General features: G+C 41.5%; 2 protein-coding genes across 11 annotated transcripts in view; one reads left to right on the plus strand and one right to left on the minus strand.

The window, feature by feature from the left end:
- Positions 1-6335, plus strand: part of Arhgap6 (Rho GTPase activating protein 6) — a 509347-nt gene extending 503012 nt beyond the window's left edge. For 4 of the 7 annotated variants that reach the window (XM_006528694.1, NM_009707.4, NM_178754.3 and 1 more), the window contains 3 exons: positions 1958-2232; positions 3651-3731; positions 4212-6335. In XM_006528694.1, the coding sequence (XP_006528757.1) occupies positions 1958-2232; positions 3651-3731; positions 4212-4906 (1051 nt within the window). In that variant the 3' untranslated portion in view covers positions 4907-6335. Of the gene's footprint in view, positions 1-315; positions 365-1957; positions 2233-3650; positions 3732-4211 lie in introns of those variants that run through there. The other 3 variants (XR_003952996.1, NR_109847.1, XM_011247783.1) reach the window with 2 other exon arrangements.
- A 7089-nt stretch (positions 6336-13424) lies between these two features.
- On the minus strand, positions 13425-22269 carry Hccs (holocytochrome c synthetase). 4 transcript variants are annotated; one of them, XM_006528705.2, is made up of 7 exons: positions 21678-22269; positions 21333-21485; positions 18891-19042; positions 18441-18589; positions 17497-17616; positions 15483-15569; positions 13425-14917 (listed from the first exon to the last, which is right to left on the minus strand). In XM_006528705.2, the coding sequence occupies exons 2-7, from the start codon at positions 21442-21444 to the stop codon at positions 14719-14721; spliced, it is 819 nt and encodes a 272-aa protein (XP_006528768.1). In that variant the 5' UTR covers positions 21445-21485; positions 21678-22269; the 3' UTR covers positions 13425-14718. The 4 variants fall into 4 exon arrangements, with proteins under 4 accessions (XP_006528768.1, NP_001317979.1, NP_032248.3 ...); NM_001331050.1 differs by having other exon boundaries at positions 22070-22267; NM_008222.5 differs by having other exon boundaries at positions 22010-22267.
- Between the last annotated feature and the right edge of the window lie 4 nt (positions 22270-22273).

Consider the following 22273-nt stretch of genomic DNA (forward strand, 5'->3'; position numbering starts at 1 on the left):
GGCTGCCTCTGACAGGCATGGCATATCACAAATGCCAGGACGTTTTCCCCTGGGTACTAATCCTTGCTGGAAACCTGAGATAAAGCTAGGGCCCCAATGAATCCACTTCCTTCATTTTGCATGCCAAAATCCATTTGGCTGGGAGAGGATTGCTCTGTGTATGTTTACCTTCTTTGAAACCACAAAGGATTTGTTTTGAAAACTGCAACAAATGGAAACCAAAGACCAGTAAAGAGAAGCAAATTGGGTAAGGGTGTGGGGAGGCAGAAGCACATTGTGAAACATTTAATCAACCTTTGATCATTTCCCTTTAAGATGTCAGGGTCACTGTTTTGAGGAAGGTAGAAAATAAAGATGTTTCCAGGTAAGACTTTGCCCAGTCCTGACATTCCTGGTATTCTCATTTTCCTGCTTCATTTACATTTTCTGTTATTTCTGTTGCTATGACAACTCATAAGTATGGATGCTAATGGTATGTGAGATAATGCTATAGTTTACACAGCAAAACAATGCCTTGCAACTTCATGTTCTATGTATTTACATACACTCGGGTCTTTAATAAACTAATTTATTTACCAGTTTAGCCACCTCTTCATACATAGATATTTCCACCCGTAGCACCATTGTCTTCATCACAGGAAGTATAAATTAATTTGCTAAGTGTACAGAGGGAAAAGAAAAGTTTACCCCAAAGCAACAATGAACTGTAAGTTGGGTTTATTATTTTAGGGGGAGACTTTTATTTTTATTCCTTTATTAATCATTTTATTTGTTTACATTTCAAATGTTATCTGCCTTTCTGGTCTTTCCTCCACATATCTCCCACCCCTCCCCCTCCCCTTTGCCCACACACCTACTTCTACCTCAACCCTCTAGCATCCCCCCTCTCTGGGGCATCAAGCCTCCACAGGACCAAGCACCTCCCCTCCCACTGATGCCAGATAAGGCAGTCCCCTGATACATATGTAGCAGGAGCCATGGACTGCCAATGTATACGTTTTAGTTGGTGGTTCAGTCCCTGGGAGCTCTGAGGGGTCTGGTTAGTTGATACTGTTGTTCTTCCTATGGGGCTCCCCTTCAGCTCCTTCAGTCCTTCCTCTAACTTTTCCACTGGGGTCTCTAGGTTCAGTGCAGTGGTTGGCTGTGAGCATCTGTATGTCTTAGGTGCTGGTAGAGCCTCTCAGAGGACAGCCACACCAGGCTCTTATCTGCAAGCACATCTTGGCAATAGCAATAGTATTGGGGTTTGGTGTTTTCAAATGGAATGGATCACACAGTAGGGCAGTCTCTGGATGGCCTTTCCTACAGCCTCTGCTCCATTTTAGTCCCCAAATTTCCTTTAACTCAGAATTGTCCCTGTCTAGTCTAGATTAGTTTTAATTCAGAAGACTGAGGAAGGAAAAAAAAAAGTCATCGTTTTCTTTTCCTTGCTTAATAGTGACCCCCGCCCCCAAGGCTTTCACCTTTAAATATAATCAGGCATCAGTCCATGAGGCACTCCAGCAATGCAAGGTGGTGACAGGGATCCATCTGTATTTACGTCCTGTTTTCGTTAAACCTCTTAGGTTTTACTCCTCTCTGCCAGTGGGCAGCATTGTGGAACACAGGCATGTGTGGGTTCATCTCCCTTCCAGTTGACCCATGCTTTATGACATTTGTGTGGATTTACTGCTCTCTGCTGGTTTAACACTGGCAACTACAGCAGAACTTGATTTTCTCCTCTGTCACATCCTTCACCAGCTGCCACGTCTTGTTACATTTGTTGTGTTTTCCTGCCATCTTGTGATCATTTTATGGAAAATGCTTTCGCATTACTGGTAAGGATGTGTTTGTTGGACCATTGCTCAAAAGGTCTTTTTATTTCAGCCTCCATGTCCATGTCTTCGAAATATTCCATTGGCAATTGTGTAATATCTGAATCTGATCATACTTACACACCTGTATTATCTTATGCCAGGAGCCCTGACATACTTCAGACGGAAGTTTCCTTTTCCATGGGAGGGAGGCATTCATCTACAGATTCCAACAAAGCCTCCAGTGGAGACATCTCCCCTTATGACAACAACTCCCCAGTATTGTCTGAGCGCTCCCTGCTGGCTATGCAAGAGGACAGGGCCCGGGGGGGCTCGGAGAAGCTTTATAAAGTGCCAGAGCAGTATACACTGGTGGGCCACTTGTCATCGCCAAAGTCAAAGTCAAGAGAAAGTTCTCCTGGACCAAGGCTTGGAAAAGGTAACTGAAGCCTGGCTGGGACAGCCCAATTGCTTAATCACCTGCCTGTGGATGCAACATGGGTGGGCCATATTGGACCTTCTTCATCAGGCCCTTGTTTATTGTTTCTGCAATTCGAAGAACATTTACTGAGTATCTGCTAAATACAAAAGATGGGAGGAAGGGATGGTAACCCCAAGGCATTGACTCAGAAGGTCCTTTCAACCTCTGATTCTCAAATACCTGTGAATTGAGTGTATGCCCCAAACAGCAACTCATTTTCCCAAATGACCTTTTAAGGTATCCAGAGGGTTTGCATTGCTTAGTTGCTAGTCTAAGATGTCACTCAATTTTTCATAAAGCAAAGGTGCTTAATCTACCATATAACAATGCAATGTACCAAAACCAGACAATGTCAGCATCCAGGGACAAAAAGCACTAGCCTGGGTATCACAATGATGTTATGCCAATTCCAGCTATCAGGATGTCAAAGGAATAACTAAGTTCCACAGAGGCCCATGGACTCCTGATGGGATAACTAAGAACGGTATGAATGTTCCATGTATTGGCTCATCAGTGAATCTACAAGTAGTCATTATTGCAACACTTACCATGGAATACATCCTGGCTAATCTGTGTCATGTACTCTTGTAGGCACTTCTGGTCTCTTCTTACTTTGAATGTCTTAGTCTGCCTTATGATCTTCTGATACCCTCTAAGGCAGTTATTCTCTACCTGTTGGGAGAAGGGAGGAGAAAGAAACTGCTGGTGGCAGTAGGGCAGTGTCCCCGAGGGAAGTTCAGAATCCAGAAGTATTGTCTTTCTCTGTGTTCCTGTAGCTGGAGTCCATGTGGGCATTACCAGCTGTCCCCTTGTGTGAGTGTCCTACTACTGTTATCACTCACAATGGAAGCAACACACAGGTTAGCGCTCTTGTGGTTTGGGAAGTCAGAAATCAGATGGGTGCCTTCTGTTCTAGAGGATCTAGGGGACAATACATTGCAGGGCCTTCCGAGCTCCTGCAGGCCTAGTGCCATGGCTGTTTCTTTCATGTCTGAAGCTACCAACAGAACAGCATCTTTTCTTTTGCCTCCCTCCTGCCCTTTGGATGATATCAGAACTATCTGGGTCCTTGAGGAGAGTCACTTAACCTCCAGAACCAGGGGCATACGCAAAGTTCATCCTTTGAAGTTCTGAATTCTTGGGGTCATGACACACATTTACTGTATATTAATTCTGTTTCTCAGAAACGTGTTATAGAAAGAGCACTTTTGGTCTATCTCCAATCCAACAAATTTCTTGAAGAACACATCCAAATAGTATTGTTTTGCCTCTAGTAAACCTTGAATACTATATTTTATGCCAAAGAAATGTAATGATATTTATTGGTTTCATTCTTAACGATCTCTGTTGTGAACCCCTTTATCTGTCTTTCCTAGAAATGTCAGAGGAGCCTTTCAATATCTGGGGAACTTGGCATTCAACATTAAAAAGTGGATCCAAAGACCCAGGAATGACAGGTGAAATGCCATTTTTAAAATTATTTGCCTTACCTTTAAAAACATATTTTCCCTCTCTCTTCCTTGCTGTTGTATAAGGTAGCTGCTTGTCAACCATTGTTCAGAAAAGACTGAAAAGAGAAGAAGGGGACAGCAGTTCTTTGGGCTTTCATCCTCAATATTAGACAGCAGTTCACTGCTGCTCTTTCCCTAAAGCCTCGGTTACATGGCAGTTTATGTGGCTTGGCAGCTAATCTAAGCCTGTGAGAATCTAGGTATGTGTCTAGAGTGGCCACATAAATGGTTCTACTATCAGAGAGAACTGCCATCACTGTTGCTAGGGAAATTTTCTTTTCAGGTAGTTAATAGCTGAGAGCATGCTGTACAGTTTCAGCTACAGAAGGAAGTATTAACAAAAGAAAAAAAGAGAGAAAAGAACAAGCAGCGAATCCCCAAGGCACTTGTCCAAACTAACCCCAGACCTTGCCTTTCCGGTTCCAGGCTCTTATGGCGACATTTTTGAAAGCAGCTCCCTCCGACCGAGGCCTTGTTCTCTTTCTCAAGGGAACCTTTCCCTGAACTGGCCTCGGTGTCAAGGGAGCCCGACAGGGCTGGACAGTGGCACTCAGGTAATTCGGAGGACTCAGACGGCGGCCACCGTGGAGCAGTGCAGTGTCCACCTTCCGGTGTCACGTGTCTGCAGCACTCCCCACATCCAGGACGGCAGCAGGGGGACCAGGCGGCCTGCAGCCAGCTCTGATCCATTTTTGTCCCTAAACAGCACAGAAGATCTAGCTGAGGGCAAGGAGGATGTTGCCTGGCTGCAAAGCCAGGCCCGACCTGTGTACCAGAGACCTCAGGAGAGTGGAAAAGATGACAGGCGCCCCCCTCCTCCTTACCCGGGGTCAGGGAAGCCTGCCACAACCTCTGCCCAGCTGCCACTAGAGCCTCCCCTGTGGAGGCTCCAGAGGCATGAAGAAGGTTCAGAAACAGCTGTGGAAGGAGGCCAGCAGGCCTCAGGGGAGCATCAGACCAGGCCAAAAAAACTGAGCAGCGCCTACTCCCTCTCAGCCAGCGAGCAGGACAAACAGAACTTAGGGGAAGCCAGCTGGCTCGACTGGCAGCGAGAGCGGTGGCAGATCTGGGAGCTTCTATCAACTGATAACCCCGACGCCCTCCCGGAAACCCTAGTATAAGCCCGCCAGCAGCTGGAGCCCACCCTTCCAAAACACATCTTCCGGTCCAGACCCGGAAACCTTGCCTATGGACAATTGGACACTTACTTGTTTTTCTTTTTTGTTTTTCCACACTTTGAAAAAGCAACACAAAAGAAAGTCCACTTATTGATTCACTTCTACCCCTGCCATTTATGGTAAGATTCTATTGCATAGCCAGCCTTAGGAAAAAAACAAATAAACCAACAAACATGACAATTCCCAAGCTCAAAACAACCCACATTGGCTCTATGTAAGAAACTCTTGCTTCGTTATAGCTTAATTGTATTTGTGTCTTCAATTTTGACTATTGTATATTCTGTAACAAATTATGTATATCAATATGATATATTCACAGAGAAGACAGAACAATTAAAAATCACTGCACTTATATTACACACTGAGATATATTAAGCAACCAGATTCTATATGCTCTGGAATATGCACAAGCGGGTATCTGTGCTTTTTGCCATCACCTTTTAACTGGGGGCAGCCCCTCCCTTCAATGCCTAAGGAAATACTAACCAAACAAGAGAGAAAATGAGAAGCCATATTTTTATATAGTATTGAGACACAAAAGTTGTAGTCACTGAATGCTTTTTCATAGCAAGTATGTTTTAAGGAAATATTAAATTTGATACATTGTGAAATATATTTTTAGAATCTGTTTAGAAAGGACTCAGAAAATCAAATCAGAGACAGGTGGGACCCAAGAGTACTTAAGAGAGTTTCTATTCCACTCTAGGTCAAATTTAATTTTATATAGGCCACTAATAATATATATTTATAATGGATTACTTTTATGTATTTTTCAAAGCTACCAACTGAAATCCAATTTTAAAAAGCTTTAAAATCCAAATACACATTCAAATTATAGATCATTTCCCCCATCTGCCCAGTTATCAATATTAGCTCAATTACAAGCAATTCCTTGTAAAGTAAATCCTATGGGGGGGGAGCAAAAAAGCTACATCTTTGCGCTTACATTGTACCAAAGGCTGAGGAAATGTGTCTTGAGTATCTTCAGTAATATTGTGTGTATTGTAACGTATGTGTTACTACAGTAAACAGTACTTCAACAATTTCAAGTGTTACAACTGCAAAACCACTTTTGACCAGCAGGTGGCAGTTTGCTTCAGTATTTTCCATTGTTTTGTTTTGTTTTTCAAATCAGAAGGGTCAGTGTATTATATACTAAGTGGGATATATATGACGTGTTACTCTTAATCTTCATGTTGGCAGTGAAATTTTTCAGTGGTGTTTATTAAAATTCTACCTTGTGCCATGATGAGTAAAATGTTAAGTAAAGATTTGTTGTCAGCTCTTAGTTTTCATGTTGGCAATGAAATTTTTCAGTGGTGTTTCTTAAAATTCTATCTTGTGCCACAATGAATAAAATGTTAAGCAAAGATTTGTTGTCCGTCTTTAAATCTAACGAAGGAAGTCACATCCCATTCTACATAGATAATTCGCTACTCCCAAATTCAACTATATTACCTGTTTGCAATTCCATAAATATACACATACAGTTGGAGAGCTAGATTTTAAAATAGCCAGTAGCTTGGGGCTTGGGGACCTCAAGTCAGTGCTACTTAAATATGTAGAAATCCACAATGATCTGTTGCAACGAAAGGCTGGTTTTTTGTCACTTAGAAAGTGATTTGACTAGTTGACTCTAGCTGCATATGTATCAAAAGATGGCCTAGTCGGCCATCACTGGAAAGAGAGGCCCATTGGACACGCAAACTGTATATGCCCCAGTACAGGGGAACGCCAGGGCCAAAAAAAAAAAAAAATGGGAATGAGTGGGTAGGGAAGTGGGGGGGAGGGTATGGGGAACTTTTGGGATAGCATTGGAAATGTAATTGAGGAAAATATGTAATAAAAATAAATAAAAATAATTTTAAAAAAAGTTTAAAAAATTAAAAAAAAAAAGGAAGTGATTTGACGCCTAACAGAAACTCAGGGTTCATGCCTCTTGGCCAGGTGTCACTCAAAACAGTCGTTGAAAATTGTGTCTGTTCCATAGGCCTCAACATGCCGGACTGGCTCTAGGTATGGACTGTAGTGCTTCGTACTTGGGAACTAGTTGGGTGATCTTTGGGCTCTCACTAGGCTCAATACTTCTGATATTGGCTCTGAATATGGACAATTTGTCTGAAGCCCTCACTCAGTTCTGCCTTATGGACCCACTCAGACCACAGGTATATGGACCACAGGTATATGGACCACAGGTATATGGACCACAGGTATATGGACCACAGGTATATGGACCCACTCAGACCACAGGTATATGGACCACAGGTATATGGACCACAGGTATATGGACCACAGGTATATGGACCACAGGTATATGGACCACAGGTATATGGACCACAGGTATATGGACCACAGGTATATGGACCCACTCAGACCACAGGTATATGGACCACAGGTATATGGACCACAGGTATATGGACCACAGGTATATGGACCACAAGTATATGGACCTACAAGACTCACAGTGGTTGAGCACTCAGGTGGCTTTTCTATGCCACTCATCTTTATCCCAGTCCCTTGAATTTGACCACGGTCTGAAAAATTCTTTCTCCTCCTCTGAACCTCCTGATATTCTGGACCTCCCTCTCACCATATTTACTGTGTTATTTAAATCTTTTAAATTAAATGAATCAAATGATAGATATGAGTGGAAGGTATATCCATGTGACTAGATCTAAATTGAACAGAGAAATCAGCTGGATGCCCATGCCCTCTATTTCTTTGCCCGTTTAAGCTCTGGGGAGAGTTTGTTTCTTCTCTGTCTTTATCACATTGCAAAGGTAGTGCTTTTCACACACGCATAAGCTCTCCAAAGATGTCTATGAAGACTTAATCACTTCCTTTTTGGATCTCTGGCCAAAGGGCCAGAGTAGTGATGACAGAAACAGCCAAATACACACTTGTCTTGATCACTCGAAGTACCTATTAGCATATGTTTCTTGTGGGCTTTGATAGAAAAAAACAACCATCATATGCCCATGGGGGGTACAAATTGAGGAAATTTATAAATAAGTCCAGCTTGCTTCTTTTCTTATGCATATTTTAATACACATCTGCTTGGCAGAGAAACAGTCCTGGGATTAAATATAAAGCGATACTGGAACAAAGTAGAGGCCCACACTGTCTCTTGGTCTGATAAGCAAACAGCAGGAGGTAGATTTTACTGAACTAAGAAGAAAGGAGTTGTCTGCAGAAGAGTCACACAGAGATGAAAACAGGATGTGTTGACCAGACAGAATTATAAAACAGCAGCTAATGTTCTTCAAGACAAAAAAAGCAAAGCAAAACGAAAGGAAAAACAAAGAAACAAACAAACAAGAACTACCTACAAGCCAAAGGAAAGTTCTAATCAAGGATGGCAGCCTGGATATTTTGAACGGGCATTCAGTATACCTACCTAAAATAGTCCTCAATCTACCATAGGGGGAGAAGGGTCAATCAGCCAATTCTCAGTCAGTTCAAGCCAGCTACTGTCCCCTTAGTCTACAGTGACCAAGTTAGTCTAGTTTGCTGCAGCTGGGACACGTTTAGCAATAACCAAGCACAGCTAGTTGGGATGAGGATATCGGACATTTGATCTTAGTACTTCTCAAGTACAAATACTAAATAAGATACAGTGCCTGAAAACTTAACAACAGACCACATGTTAGTCTTACTATGCCCCATGTAAAATCTGGGATATACTTATACTAAAATTATAGTTCATCCTCTGAAGTACTGTATGAGATATGGTTATTATTAAAAAGATAGTCTTTGTTTATCTGGCATATACTTGCTAAATCTGGCAACCCTAATCTCTAGCCTTAATATCACACTTGGCTTTCAATGCCGTGCTTGAAATTTTTACTGAATGTCCCATAGTGCCTCAACAGTCCCGAAGGGCAAGCTCTATATAGGTCTTTACTGCTATGCTGAAACCCGATTTCACATTATATCACCTCACATCTTTGGCTAGGGAGCTCCTGCGTTCCTGAGGTCTCCCCTGGTGTATTGGGCATGTTTCCCTTCACTGTGACAAAACACTACGCAAAGAAAATTTAAGAGAGAAAAGACCTATTTGAGTTTATGGTTTCAGTGGAAACACTGCATTATGGAGGGAGCGCGTGGTAGAGTAGTCTGAAGGCTATGTGGACAGGCCTCCTTACACCTTGGCTGCAGAAATGGGAATGCTGGTGCTATACTAGCCTTCTCCTGTCCCTCTGTATTCTGCCAGCTCTCCCATTTCCTGAACTGGTGGCATTCACATTCAGGGTAGGCCTTCCTGCTCAGTGACTCCGTTCTGGTAATGCGCTCAGAGACATACCCGGAGGTGTGACCAAGCATCTCCTAGGTGATTCGAAATCCAGTTACACATTCCTGTTTCTCTTCGGATTCCACACATCTTTCACCTAGTCAAATTGACCATGAAAAGGCCTACTATGTATCGTAACCAAGGTTTGTTTGCCTTCGAGTGCACATGCATCCATCTTCATTGTCTTATCCCCTCCCTCTTGGATAACGGTACCAGCCTGACATCTCTACCTCTCCTCTCACCACCAACTACTCTCCCTTTAGTTCTGACAAAGGCAGTCACTGCCAGTAAGGACTTACCTTCTCCTCCAGTCTACAAACAAAAATCTACTCCATGGCAACAGCACCCTCCACAGTTCAGTCTCGTTCATCATTTGGCCTCTTGCCTCTTTGTAGTATAGGCGTCCATAATCTGGTTATGTAGAACAAACTCCCTCTTCTACATACAGGGCACAATGGTATTTTCTGAAAATAATTAGCTTCAATCTTCTCTTATGCTAACACCCCAATAGAAGCTCCTTCTGGTTCTTTGAGGAGGATTCAGGCGCCTTGATAGGCATTACTACGCATTACTGTTACTGTCTGTAGCTTTAGCTGGAGGCCTTTTATGTTAGGTTAGGGGCTTTGTGAGTTTAATACCTTTTATACTGGACACAGAGAGATAGGACACCAATTTGGGATTCATTTGATAAGTGTATTCTGAATATAGGCATTTTAATCAAGTCACTTGCCATGTGCAATAGGAAACCATGCAAGGCCATCACCTCCTTGTAAATGCAGACACAAGTATACAGTTTCTAAACAAAAGGGTTGTAGAAGGGATTGCCAAGCAGAGACACTGTCTTCTACGTACCACTGCCATACAAAGACTCTTGTCACCCCATCTCTGTGTTCTATGGCACAGTGAAAAAGAGCAGCCCACGATGCCTCCTCTCTGTTCCCAAAATACACTAAGGTCTAGTGAGATAGCTAAGTGTGTAACTCTGTCTAAACAGCTATGGGGAAGTTATCATCAATAAATGAAGTAAGTCTTTCTGGCGGTACAGCTGTTTACGGAGGTGGGGTCACCTGAATGATATAAGTAGCCCCTCATCCATGCAAGCAAGCACAAGAGACAGGAGAGAAGGAGCAAGGGAGGGATGTAGTATAAGGGGGAGGGAAGAAGGAGAGGAAGAGAGCTAACATACGAAGACAGGTGTTGTCCTTCTACAGGCCAAGGAATATTCAGAAACTCAAAGCAGGGTATGGATCACATCTTTTGCTAGAGGGAACTTAACCATGGTGTTGGACTTTTGGCCTCCGGAATCACGAGAATAAAGTTCTTTTGTTGAAGTGATTCCATCTGTGGCACTTAGTTATGGCCACCTGGCAAACTAAGATGGTGAGCAAAGGTCAATATATCAGAGATAACTCAGAGCAAAAACCTCACTCACCTGCCCAAGGGAGTGGCTACCGGCAATCCACATAGAAGCAGCACAGTTTACAAAAGGAACTTTCTCAGTCAATCTGGGACACTGCCTTCAACCACTGTAATCCTTCCTGACCACCTAGAGAAGTCATGGGAAATCAACCTTCCAAGAAAAAGTTTTTGTTATTAAAATTGAACTTGGATAAGTGGAGCACCATTCAGAACTGAGAAAAGAGAGGCTTTGGGGAAGAAATGAGGAATAAGCAAACTGGGAAATTTATATTTCCATTTAACCTTTGCTTTTATATCTCCTACTTGACCACAGTCATGACCATAGGAATTTGCAGCAATTGGGAACACTGTTGCAAAGTTAGTAGTGGGTGGATGGCCAAAAGATGCCAGGGAAAAATGAGGTCCACATGGTGACTGGACCAATAGCATCAGTATCTTCTGGGAGCTTGTTAAAACATAAAGTCCCAGCTGTTCTAGGCCTACAAGATGACGGGCCCTCCATGGGAAGTCAGTCATCTGCATTTTACCAAGACTTCCAGAGAAGTCTGATCTGTAAAACATTTAAGAAGTGCCTTTGGTAAAGCAAACACAGACGAGGTGAGAGAGGCAGCAAAATCTCCAAGAATGCCCTCATACACTAATCTCCTTACACAATTCCATACCCTGCTTTAAAAACGCAGCTAAAATGAAATTGTAAAGGGATTCCATGTTAGATTTTAACTGACAGGCCATAAAGCTCATCGGTCACTAGTTGGACAAGGAGCAAAGGCCACTGGCTTTCCCAGGTGATGTGTGCCAGCAATCGTTTATTCCTTATGTCACCCACACACAGGATATACCATCTTTAATTTCAGTCCATTTTTATAGCAAGAATGTTTAAGAAAACCCTGGAGAGCGGTGAAAGAACTTGAATTTCTGATCCCCTCTCCAGTTGTTGCCAGCTTCATGACAACATTCTTGATGGCTAATGGGCTTTACCTAAATTCTATTTATGAAGCTGGTTTCTGTGTCGTGCACTGCTTAATGTTTTAGATTAGGAAATCCAGGCACTTAATTACCTTTGTCAGGTAGGACTTGCATATTAACTATCAATTTATGTCTACGCATCCTTTATTCCCCTTAGCCTTTTTAAAGATAACATGAGGTTGCTTAGCATCTATTGTAATACTTTGAGTACCCAGTAATACTTAAAATTGACACAAATCAGAAGAACCTCCTGATCTTTCCAGACTCGTCCTGTGGAATGTCTCAGCACTTCTGACTTCTAGCCTTGCTTCACAATCTCTCTGTGACGGCCACTGTCAACCGTGTGGATGGCTGTTAAGCTTTTTCTACCCAGGAGTCTGCCCCAAAAGCACACAGATCACTTCACAGAACTTGTAAACCAACTGTCTGCTCATTTTCTCATTTTACAACCATGAAATCAGAGGCCCAGAAGAAAAATGTCACTGAGCAAGTAAAGCAAAAACTGGAACAAACCACCAGTCTTCAGGGTATGCCCTCTTAATCACAAAGCGCCTCAAACCTTTAGCAATAGCAATGATTGAACATGGCTTGACAGTCATGACAAGGACAAGAAAGGAAATAAATACAGAGCACTTCACTTTCAATGGGGAGCAATAACTCCACTAGAGGGTGAACATATCAGGGACCAAAAATATTGGCAAATGTCGGTTTCCTTTCCTGTTGTGATAAAATAGCCTGATAAAGCAACTTGAGAAAGGGTTTTGGCTCACAGTTCAAGGCCATTCATCCTGGTGGGGAAGTCAAAGCAGTAAGAGCCTGAAGCAGCCAGTTACCTTATGCCCACAGTCCAGAAACAGAGAGGTGCATACTTGGTTTCCAGTGTTCAGCTCACTTTCTTCAATTATGTAGTACAGGATATGAATGGTGCAGCCCAAGGTGGCTGAATAGTCCCACCTCAGTTAAAAGTAATCAAGATCGTCCCCCACAGGCACACCAAGTTCCACTTCCCATGTCATTTGAATCCTGTCAACCTGACTAATCACAGTAGTTATATTGAAATGTACTTATATGTATCCCTACCCCCCATCATTACCTTAGAGTTTTTAAAATATGAATTCTACAGTACTGTAATTTTGTTTACGGACTGAGCTCTGAAAGGTTGTGTTTCTGTAGGCAGGGGATGATCGTTGGCCATCTTCTGTCCTGAGTATGATGCAAAGTGAACATCAGCATCTCACAAATGACAGCTAATGAGTTCAGAGAAATACTAAGAGCTAACATGTAACTCAGTTTGCACATACCTTTACTGCCAAAACTGATTCTGAATGACGTCATCTCCACAGATAAAACTTAAGTTTAAAATGTGGGAGGTGATCCAGAATGCATTTCAACTTATATAAAAGCCATCAGAGCAGTGAAGTTTTACTCCCTAGGCAGACTGAAGTAGAATCGAGCCACGAAGCAATCCTGAGTACTCAGTAACCTAGCCACAAAGCAACTCAGTACTCAGCAGGTATCTTTTCTAGAAGTGGTGAAAGGGCATAGGAAAAATTGTTGATCTTAATAATTGAGTTTATACGACAGTTGACTTTCACAATACCCTGTCACTATACACTTTAATTTACTTTCCAGTCCTAATCCAGTTGTGACCTGAGAAGGGCCAAAAGAGATTACATTCTTATGCAGTTTAAAATTATGTGATTAACAGATGAGACCACTGCTGCATTTAGTAAAGATAAATTTTTATCTCAAAAATTAAGTAACTACAAAAATCACTCTAAGAAGTTTCAGAACCTTTTAACTGTCAGCTTTATTTAAAAAATACAAATATTTTCACATGTTAGATTTTTAAAGCATCATACAACAAAGAAATCTACGTCAAATAACTCAAAAACACAAATTCTGTCCACTAAATGTTACAGTATTTAAGATAAATTAAATATTTTTCATATTATCAACATTTAAGAAAAAGCTATTTCTAAGGTGTTGCTATAATTAAAATAAAAACAACCAGTTTTCTTTTCTTTTTCTTTTGTTTTTTTAGAGAGAGGATTTTTCTGGCTGTCATGGAACTCACTCTGTAGACCAGGCTAGTCTCAAACTCAGAGATCTATGGAATGCTGGGGTTAAAGGCTTGTGCTACTACTGCCCAGCAAAACAACCAGTTTTCAACAGCAAACTCAGCACATGCTTAAAACATCAAAATGATGGTGAATTGGTGCAAACATTTCATATCTGAAAAAAAATGCACTTCTTGTGAATTCTAACACTTAGCCAAATATAATCTTATTCGTCAAAGAAACACTTCTGGCACTGTGATTGGAGCCCGGCTCTCAAGGTTTACATTACACGACTGGTGGCAAGCTCCAAGTAGGAAGAGGGAATGGGATGAGATAAGATAATTTGTCATCTTCTAGGGATGGTGTGATCAGCTTTTCATTGATAGTTACATATTGGGACAGAATTGAAAAAACAAGTATTTTGAAATTTTTATGTATCAAGTTGAAATTTCTATCAGGGTCAAATCTGAAATCACATTTAAACATAGACATATCAGTCTTGCAGACTTCATTCGGTATATACTTGTATATTTTGTTCAGACCAAAGGGATTTTAGAAATATTAGTTACTTTTAAAACAAGAACAAGTGCTTCTTATTTATAATGAATATAGTTAAATTATTTGGCAGGTAAAAGCATCACACACTTTCAGGTTTTATATCTCAAATACTCCTGAGGAAACAGTAAGAATAAAAACAACTTTTTATGCTTTTAAAACCTCTTTTTCAGAGATTGTTAAGATGTCTAAAGAAAATAACATGAAATACTGGACTTAGTGGGAAAACTAAGGAACTTATACCAAATAGGGAAAAAAATTAAACTGACCTATCATCTGCAATGGAAAATGTGATTCAAAATTTAAAGGAGCATGGCATCTTTGTTAAATACAAGATCAAATATGATCACTCACTCGAAAAGTACCCTCAATGACATTATGAGTGCATTTAGTTTGGGGAAAATAGTTTTAACAGCTTTCTCAGGAAAAAAGTTTCACTTTTTTCATAACAAACAAAATAACAGTTACGAAGTCCAGCGCCACCAAGCAACCTTCATTCTGTCCCATACTGCAGAGAATGAATCAAAGGCAGGACGCACATCCAGGATAGTGAACTGGTACTCCTTGTTCACCTCACCACCATCATAGTAATCAATCACATATCTAACTTCTGTGCCACAACGATTGATGATCCAGTCATGGCGGTCAAAAGGCAATTCATACCTGTAATGAAAACAGTTTGCTAAAATGCAGGTCTGTATTCTGTCTGTCTTGGTGGTAGCAGAAAGACAGAGTGAAAAACAGCACATACTCATTTGCAAATATCTAGCAGAGGAGATGAGCCTTAGTCAATCAGTCCATGGTGTTTAGAGAATATGGTGATTAAGAACTATGATGAATCCATGTCTATAAAGGAATAGGTTCATGGTAAAGAGGGCCAGGCCAGGCTAGGTAGAAAGCTGGAGAAATCAAATGTACTTAATAGTCCTATTACACTATAAGACAAGGGAGGAGTAAGGCAAGACAAAGAGCACAAGAGGAGTAAAAAGACAGTTCTGAAGACACCAAAAAAAAAGAACAATTCAATCCTTCCAGAGTGAAGCATGAAACCAGCAACCCAACCTTTATAATTCTGCCCATCTATGAGTAAACTCAAGGATATGAAAGAAACATAGGCTGGATACTGGAGATGTGGAAGATGGAATTGCTTTTCCTACACTGTTTTAGGTGATAGGAATGCTAACCATGGCTTAAGGAATATCAACAGCAGTTCTACACTGACACTTACCCCATCCAGGAACGAATTCTTGCTCTTGGTGAATACTCTCTTGCTTTACCTCCAAATCGGACCAACGATGGGCCACAAGGACACTCACTGAAAATGCCCAAATAAGAATAGTCTATTAAAAACATTTTCTTTCATTTGATAGGATGATATTTTTGTTTTTGAGTAAAGTCTTCTTTTCTACATTTATTTGTTATACTATCACATTTACAGAGAATAACTTCTAACAAAGTTCAAATAAATCCTATTTGTTAGAGACCTTTTTCTTTCCTTTCGGATTATGTGTGTCTCTTTGTAGGCGTCTGCTTGGCTTTCTTGCCAGATTCAGGAAGCAAGACCTTCTCATTTGGGACAAGGACACAGGCATACTCTCAGAGAAAAAGTGCTATATACTGTGTATCTTCTTTCTCTTTTGCAAAAAGCACTTAGTGTTTCTGCAGAGAAACAACAGAAACTGCTATATAGTCAGCCCTCTGAGTCTATGAGCTCCATTTTCACAGATTCAACCAACTGTACACTGTAAGGACTTGGACAAACACTGTAGCTGAGGACTGGGGTATATAGCTCAGTTGGTATGGTACTTTCCTGCCATACATAAAGCTCTGGGTTCCATGCTTAGTACCACAAAAATCAAGTATTGTGACGTACATATGTAGCTTTAACACTTAGAAGGTGAAGGTAAGGGAGATCACAAGTTCAAGGTTATCTTTAGGTTATTCAGGGGTTGTTTTTGAGACAACACTGTATCAAAAACAAAGTGGTAACAAACGTAAAACACAAAACTCTGCACTTGCACTGAGCATATCTGATTTTTATTTCATTTCATTGTTCCTTAAGTAAAACAGTATATCGAATATTCACAAAACATTTATACTGTTTTTAGTCATTATAAGTGACTGTCTAAAATATGTAGGAAGATGTACACATACTGTATGCAAATGCAATGAAATTATAATATGAGGCACTTTCAGTATCCCTGGCTTTTGTTACCCTTGATGTCCTAGAACAATCAAAGAATATTGTGGGAGGACTTTATTGCTTCATTAGAAACCATTAGCAGTCTTAACTGGAAAAAATAATGGGGGCTGACTCCAAGGAACTAACTGTAAGTAGTATTGAACTTGCTTTTTTAATTAACCTGAACACTGGTAGGATCCTAATTAAAGACCTTAGGGGACTGTCTTCTACTGGCACCAGGAACAAGGAGGCTACCCCTGAAAGACACAAACCAATTGCTCTTATGGACTGGAAGACTGGCTCATTAAGACAGGAGCCACTATCTTGACAGCTGCTTCATAAGACAAGCTATATTCCTATTATGTAAGGGAGAAAAGATTCCATATCCAAGAGTACAACAGAAACATTAGTGAAGTCTTTTAGGACCTAGCTAATTTTGCCAGAAATCTGCAAAAATAACCAGTGGTGTTGAAACTGGCAAAATGAAATTGCCTGCTGCTCTTAATTCTTTGCTTTTAAAATCACACTACAAGTTGGCCAGCCAGGTCTTTCTTCTAGGTCAGGGATTACTGAAAGGAAAAGTACACCCATCCTATACCTACAATCCAGCTAGTGACACTCAAGTAGTGCTAATACGGAAATGTTCAATGCAAATACCAAAACCAGAAGATGAACTTAAAAATAAATCAGTGTAGTTTTTCTTCAAGAAGCTTACTCCTCACGCACTGGAAGAAATTTGAAATGTAAACCAGATGGTGATAGGACCTAGTTCTTTATAAGGATACTCCTTCCTCATCCACCTCTGGAAGAGGAGATGTAAAACCAGTAATGTCACATCACTCCATAAACCAAACCTGGGACAGGCGTCCTGTAAGGGAGCCTAGCATTTAGAGTGGCAACAAACCTGCCAGGTGATGCGAACAAACACTTGCTCTTTCAACTGGCCTATTCTCTTTGAGAAAAGGGACCCAATGTGAAGACAGATCTTTAAAGTCAATCCTTACAGGGATTCCAAATCCTGCTGAAGGAACAAGTTTTAAAAGAGCTTAAACATACTTACTGAGCATGAAGGGCTTCCCATTTTAAAATCTCCTTCCACGCTTGCTCATTATTCTGATTGTGAATTCTAATGATATTGTACATATCTTTCTGACTAATATCATCATCTTTCCACTTCCACCTAAGAAAGAACATGTAGTAAAACTTGACAAATATTATTGATTAAAGTCAAAAAGTTAATCCATACATAGATATACATTTTTATAAAAGCTTACATACACTAAAATTAGAAATTGAAGGTTCATGTTAATCTAGTTTCACGGAATCCCCAAAAGCCATCCTTATACAACCATCTATTTTTAAGGTGGTATTTAGAAGCACTGAGAAATAATTTGCCAATTTTTCCTAGTCATTTTATGTGTTTTGTTTTTTTTATTTCTAAAAATAAAAATGCGGTGAGATACAGGTAAATCTCATCCAATCAGTTATAGGTCTAAGTATTAACAAAAGGGCTGCTGTCCTTTCCACAATCAAACACAATTCCTACATGTTTGCTGGAGCTATAACATTAGGCATCACCTAATTTTCAACCAGAACTTAAACATCAGGTCTTTCTGGATTTCAAGCTTCCCAATTTTCATTCAGGCCAGGACTTCTACTGGTTCCTGGGGTCTCAGAGTGGCTACTCAAATCAGTGGCCACTTGCTGGCTGCAGCTCTTGGGACTTGCTGCTGACTTAAATGATAATGGGAAGCACTTTCTTATAACAAATGTTTTCCCGATCACCCCTCAACCCCATGCCCTGTTAGTTCCATTTGTTTCTAGAAAATCCTTACCTTAAATACTGGTCTTGAACTTACATTCTGATAAATTAATATTCTATTATAAACTGTTTAAGTCACTAAAGAAATACTTTACATTTTGGAGGCTAAACAAAAGCTCTTTAACATTTAATTCTGAGGTAAATGTGGCAAGGAAATTATCTTCTAAATAATGTTCACTCACCCTTTCCGTAACATGGCATTCCAGAACATCTGTTCAGAAGGGTAAACCCACTTTTTCTCAGAGTCAGCTCTTGGAATTGATGACTCCTCTCTTGAGGTAGACAAAGTAAATGGCTGATCTGGGGATGGTGTCTGATTAGGTGGTGGCATCTATAGAATATCAGTGGATTGTGTCTGAATGTTAGCACTATGGTCTAAACTATAAAATAGTACACCCTGGAAAGCAATTCTCCATACAAGAAGCCCAAGTTCCCATTCAATCAATGACACCAGTGTTTTACACCTCTGCTATTTTGGTCATACCACTTTTTTGTTGCTGCTCCAAGAAAACAATCAGCAAGAAGGGGTTTAGGGGAAGATTTATTCTAGCTTTTAGTCTGAGGAGACACATGGCCATGGTAGAGAATGCACAGGTACAAAAATGCCCTGGCAAGACATGAGGGTGGATTACCAGGTTTGAAGGATCGAGGCTCTCCTTATCCTTAGCTCTAGCACCAGTAACAGGGCATTCCACATAATCATAGGCCCGGTCTTGGTGAGCAGGCACAGTGTGTGCTTTGCTCTCACTGGTCAGGTCAGATGTTGCTGCAGTCACTGGACAGCCTGAAATTATCAAGTATTAAAACACTGTTACTGCTAAATGCCATATCATACCATACTAAGATACAGCGGAAGGGGTCCTCTTAGTGGGGACCTTAAAGAGCTAAAGTTCGGACCAACACAACTGGAAAACTAAATTTCTTCTACTTCAAGATAGCATGAACTAAGCTACTTAACTTTCTAAAATCCTAAAAATAAGATGCTATAAATGGACTTTCCCTTTAAAAGAAAAAAAAAAGAGAAAAAAACAAACAAACAAAAAAAAAACCCCAAAAAAAACAAAGGGAGAACTGGCCATACTTCACAAGGTCTCTCTCTGACTTCCAGCCATTAGTTCCATACAAGTCCAGCCCCAATGAGGTAGCAGCCACTATCTAAGTAAGCATCTATTGTTAATCTATTCCTTCAAAAAAAGCAGATTTTATATACACTCAAAGAAAAATGTAAATCCCACTATGCTCATGGTTTTTTCCAGAACTCAAGTAAGCCACCAAAAATTTACCACTCATCTGAGGTGCTAGTCCTTGTAAGCAGATAAAGTGCACCAAGAAAAGGCAATTTTTAAAGAAAATGGCCCATGATAGTCTCCTTGAGTCAATCCCAAGTTAATGCCCAAGCTCCTAGGGTACTAATCCAGGCAGGTGTGGAGACCAAGAAGCCGGTCTAAGCAGCAGGTGAATGGGAAGGTACTTAAAGATCTGTGTCCCAGAATAAAAAGCCACTTCTGTTATGAAATCCTTCCTTTTTCCAGGGACCAAGAGGAAATTATGAATATCATGAATACTATTATATAGAAAGACAAATTTCTATTTACTCCTTTGGCCTCTTCTACCAGGCCTTATTCCCAAAACTGCACGCAGCTGTTCACTTTAGGAGCGAGAACACAGCTGCTCTATCTCCCTCTGCATCATTAAAAGCACCAATCTTCCTAGAGCATCCATCCCAGATGGCTATTAGAAAGAAAACAGCGTTACAGTTTCCACATCATATAACCAGGAAGCCCTTTAGTCTCCTACAAACACTCACATTCTTACTAATGCAAATAAACCAGGATGACAAGTCTTTAAAATAGATAAAATATAAATCATGCAGAGAACTACTTGAGGAAAGAAGCTCAGAGCAAAGACACACGTGCTTTGTCTGATTTGTCTCAACTTCTAGGAGAAATACTAGGAGACCATGGGATCTGTCCTTGTCCAAGGTCACAGAATTTTCACCAACTTTGCCACTTACTAGCTACATGACTTGAAGTACATAAATTACTCTGAGCTTTAGTTTCTTTCCTTGGCTATAAAACAGTCACACTGGTTTATAGACATGATAATGTAAACTCTCCTGGGCAAAGAATTTTTGTCTACTATATCTACTTCTCTCTCAGTGAAGAAACAAAACCCAGCAATGCTTGTCACAGGATAAGTGCTGACCTCTTGGAGAAAGTTGGCTCGAGGAGAGAAAGAGGAATGGTGACACTGGAAGCATGAGGACCCAACAACATGCACATTCAGTAAGCATACAACACTGTCCCGGTCTCAACTGTCTACAGCAGACATGCACTCATTAAAGAACTGTTTTGTTTCCAGCCTAGCACTGACATAATGCTCTATAAATTCACTTGGTGAAGGCTGATTTTGACCTAGATGAAGACCTTAACAGATATGGGAGTAGTGTATTTCAAACAGCTACACCGAGGTTTATTCAGCTCTGGCACCCTTACTATTTATGGACCAAAGACTCCATGTCTGAGGCTGTATGATGTCTATTTAGCACTATCTAATACCACCCCAGTCTATGTCAGCAGAACCATTTCCTCTCAGTTGTGAGAACCAAAATATGTATTCAATGATGGCTCTTTACATGCATAGCTGAAAGCCACTGATGTAGGCACTGGTAAACTTTGGAAAGACAAGGCTGATTTAAGGAAAAATTGCATAGATGACAGACTGTGAGATATAAAAAAAATTGTTTATGATAATATCTAGTGAGCAGCCAAATTGGACCAGCCCCAGAGTGCCTTAGTCCCGCTTTGCAAGCCTCACTACCAAGCTACAACTCTAGAACTGTGGCTCTCAGCCTGTGGGTTGACCCCTCTGGCAACGCACTATCTCCAACAATATTTCCATGACGAGTCAGAACAGAAGCAAACTTACAGTAATGACGTTGAAAGGAAAATAATGTTGTGGTTGAGTCACCACAACGTGCAGAACTGGGTCAAAGGGTCCAGCATTAGGAAGGTTTGAGAACCACCGCTCTAGAATCACTAGCTTTCTTTTAATTTTCGAGACAGGCAAGTTACCTTTCCTTTGCCCTTTATGCATCGGGCATCCTGAAGGTGGTGAAGCTGGCTGACCATCTGAAGCATTCGAGGCGTTTACTGCAGTAGCAGGAGAAGATGCTGAGGCACCCATGGCTGGAATCACAGGGGTCACTCCCAATCTAAAATACCCAGCTGCCAAAGCAAGAAATCAGATTAAAACGTGGAGGCTAAACAGTTGATATCCCCTTGTTATTCTGATCCTGGCTGGCCCTGGCTTTTTTTCACCATCCCTTGGGAGAGTAAGAGGTAGGGCACTGGTTCGGGGGTGGGGGTGGGGGGTGGTGAGGGGACACTTTGAAAACAGTGCCTCCATTGGGAAAATACCTTGAAGCCTATGCCACCATTTGGGGACCCGTGCCAGAGTCTGGAAACTTGTAAGATGCAACCACGTCGTGAAGACGGGTGTAGTCTTGATGGTGGGGTCCAAGGGAAAATACACTGAACTAGCCTCGAACCCGTGTTCCCAGTAGGGCAGGCGCCTCAGGGAAAATAGGAAGGTTAAAAAAAAAAAAGTCACCAAAACGGGAGGCAAGGAGCGGCGAAGGGCAGGAAGCCACCAGTGTTGCCTTCCCGTCTATGCGCGTCCCACCGGCACCGCGGTCTGCACAGTGCACCGGCTCCAGCCGGACCCGGACGCCGTCCTGTCCCCAAGTCACCTCGCCGACTGTCCCGCGCCGCGCGGCCCCGAGCGCGTCAACCTGCCCAGCCGAACTCACTCGGCAGCCGCCGGCTCCAGCCGAACCCGGGCGCCGCCCTGCCCCCAAGTCTCCGCTCCGACTTGTCCCGCGCGGCGCGGCCGCGAGCGCGTCGAACCGCCCAGCCGAAGTCGCTCGGCTGCACCCGCGGTTTTTCCTCACGCGGGGTCACCGCTAACGTCCGGTCACAGCCGGCGTTCTCGGGCGCCGTTACTTCCTGTTCCG

This window comes from Mus musculus, chromosome X, assembly GCF_000001635.26.
Source record: "Mus musculus strain C57BL/6J chromosome X, GRCm38.p6 C57BL/6J".
Taxonomy (NCBI): Eukaryota; Metazoa; Chordata; class Mammalia; order Rodentia; family Muridae; genus Mus; species Mus musculus.

Coding starts and splice junctions, on each gene's coding strand:
- Hccs (XM_006528705.2), bottom strand. CDS start 21,444: ATGGGTGCCTCAGCATCTTCTCCTGCTACTGCAGTAAACGCCTCGAAT. Junction 19,043..21,332: donor GCATAAAGGGCAAAGGAAAG/GTAACTTGCCTG, acceptor TGATAATTTCAG/GCTGTCCAGTGACTGCAGCA. Junction 14,918..15,482: donor AGAATTCGTTCCTGGATGGG/GTAAGTGTCAGT, acceptor TTTTCATTACAG/GTATGAATTGCCTTTTGACC.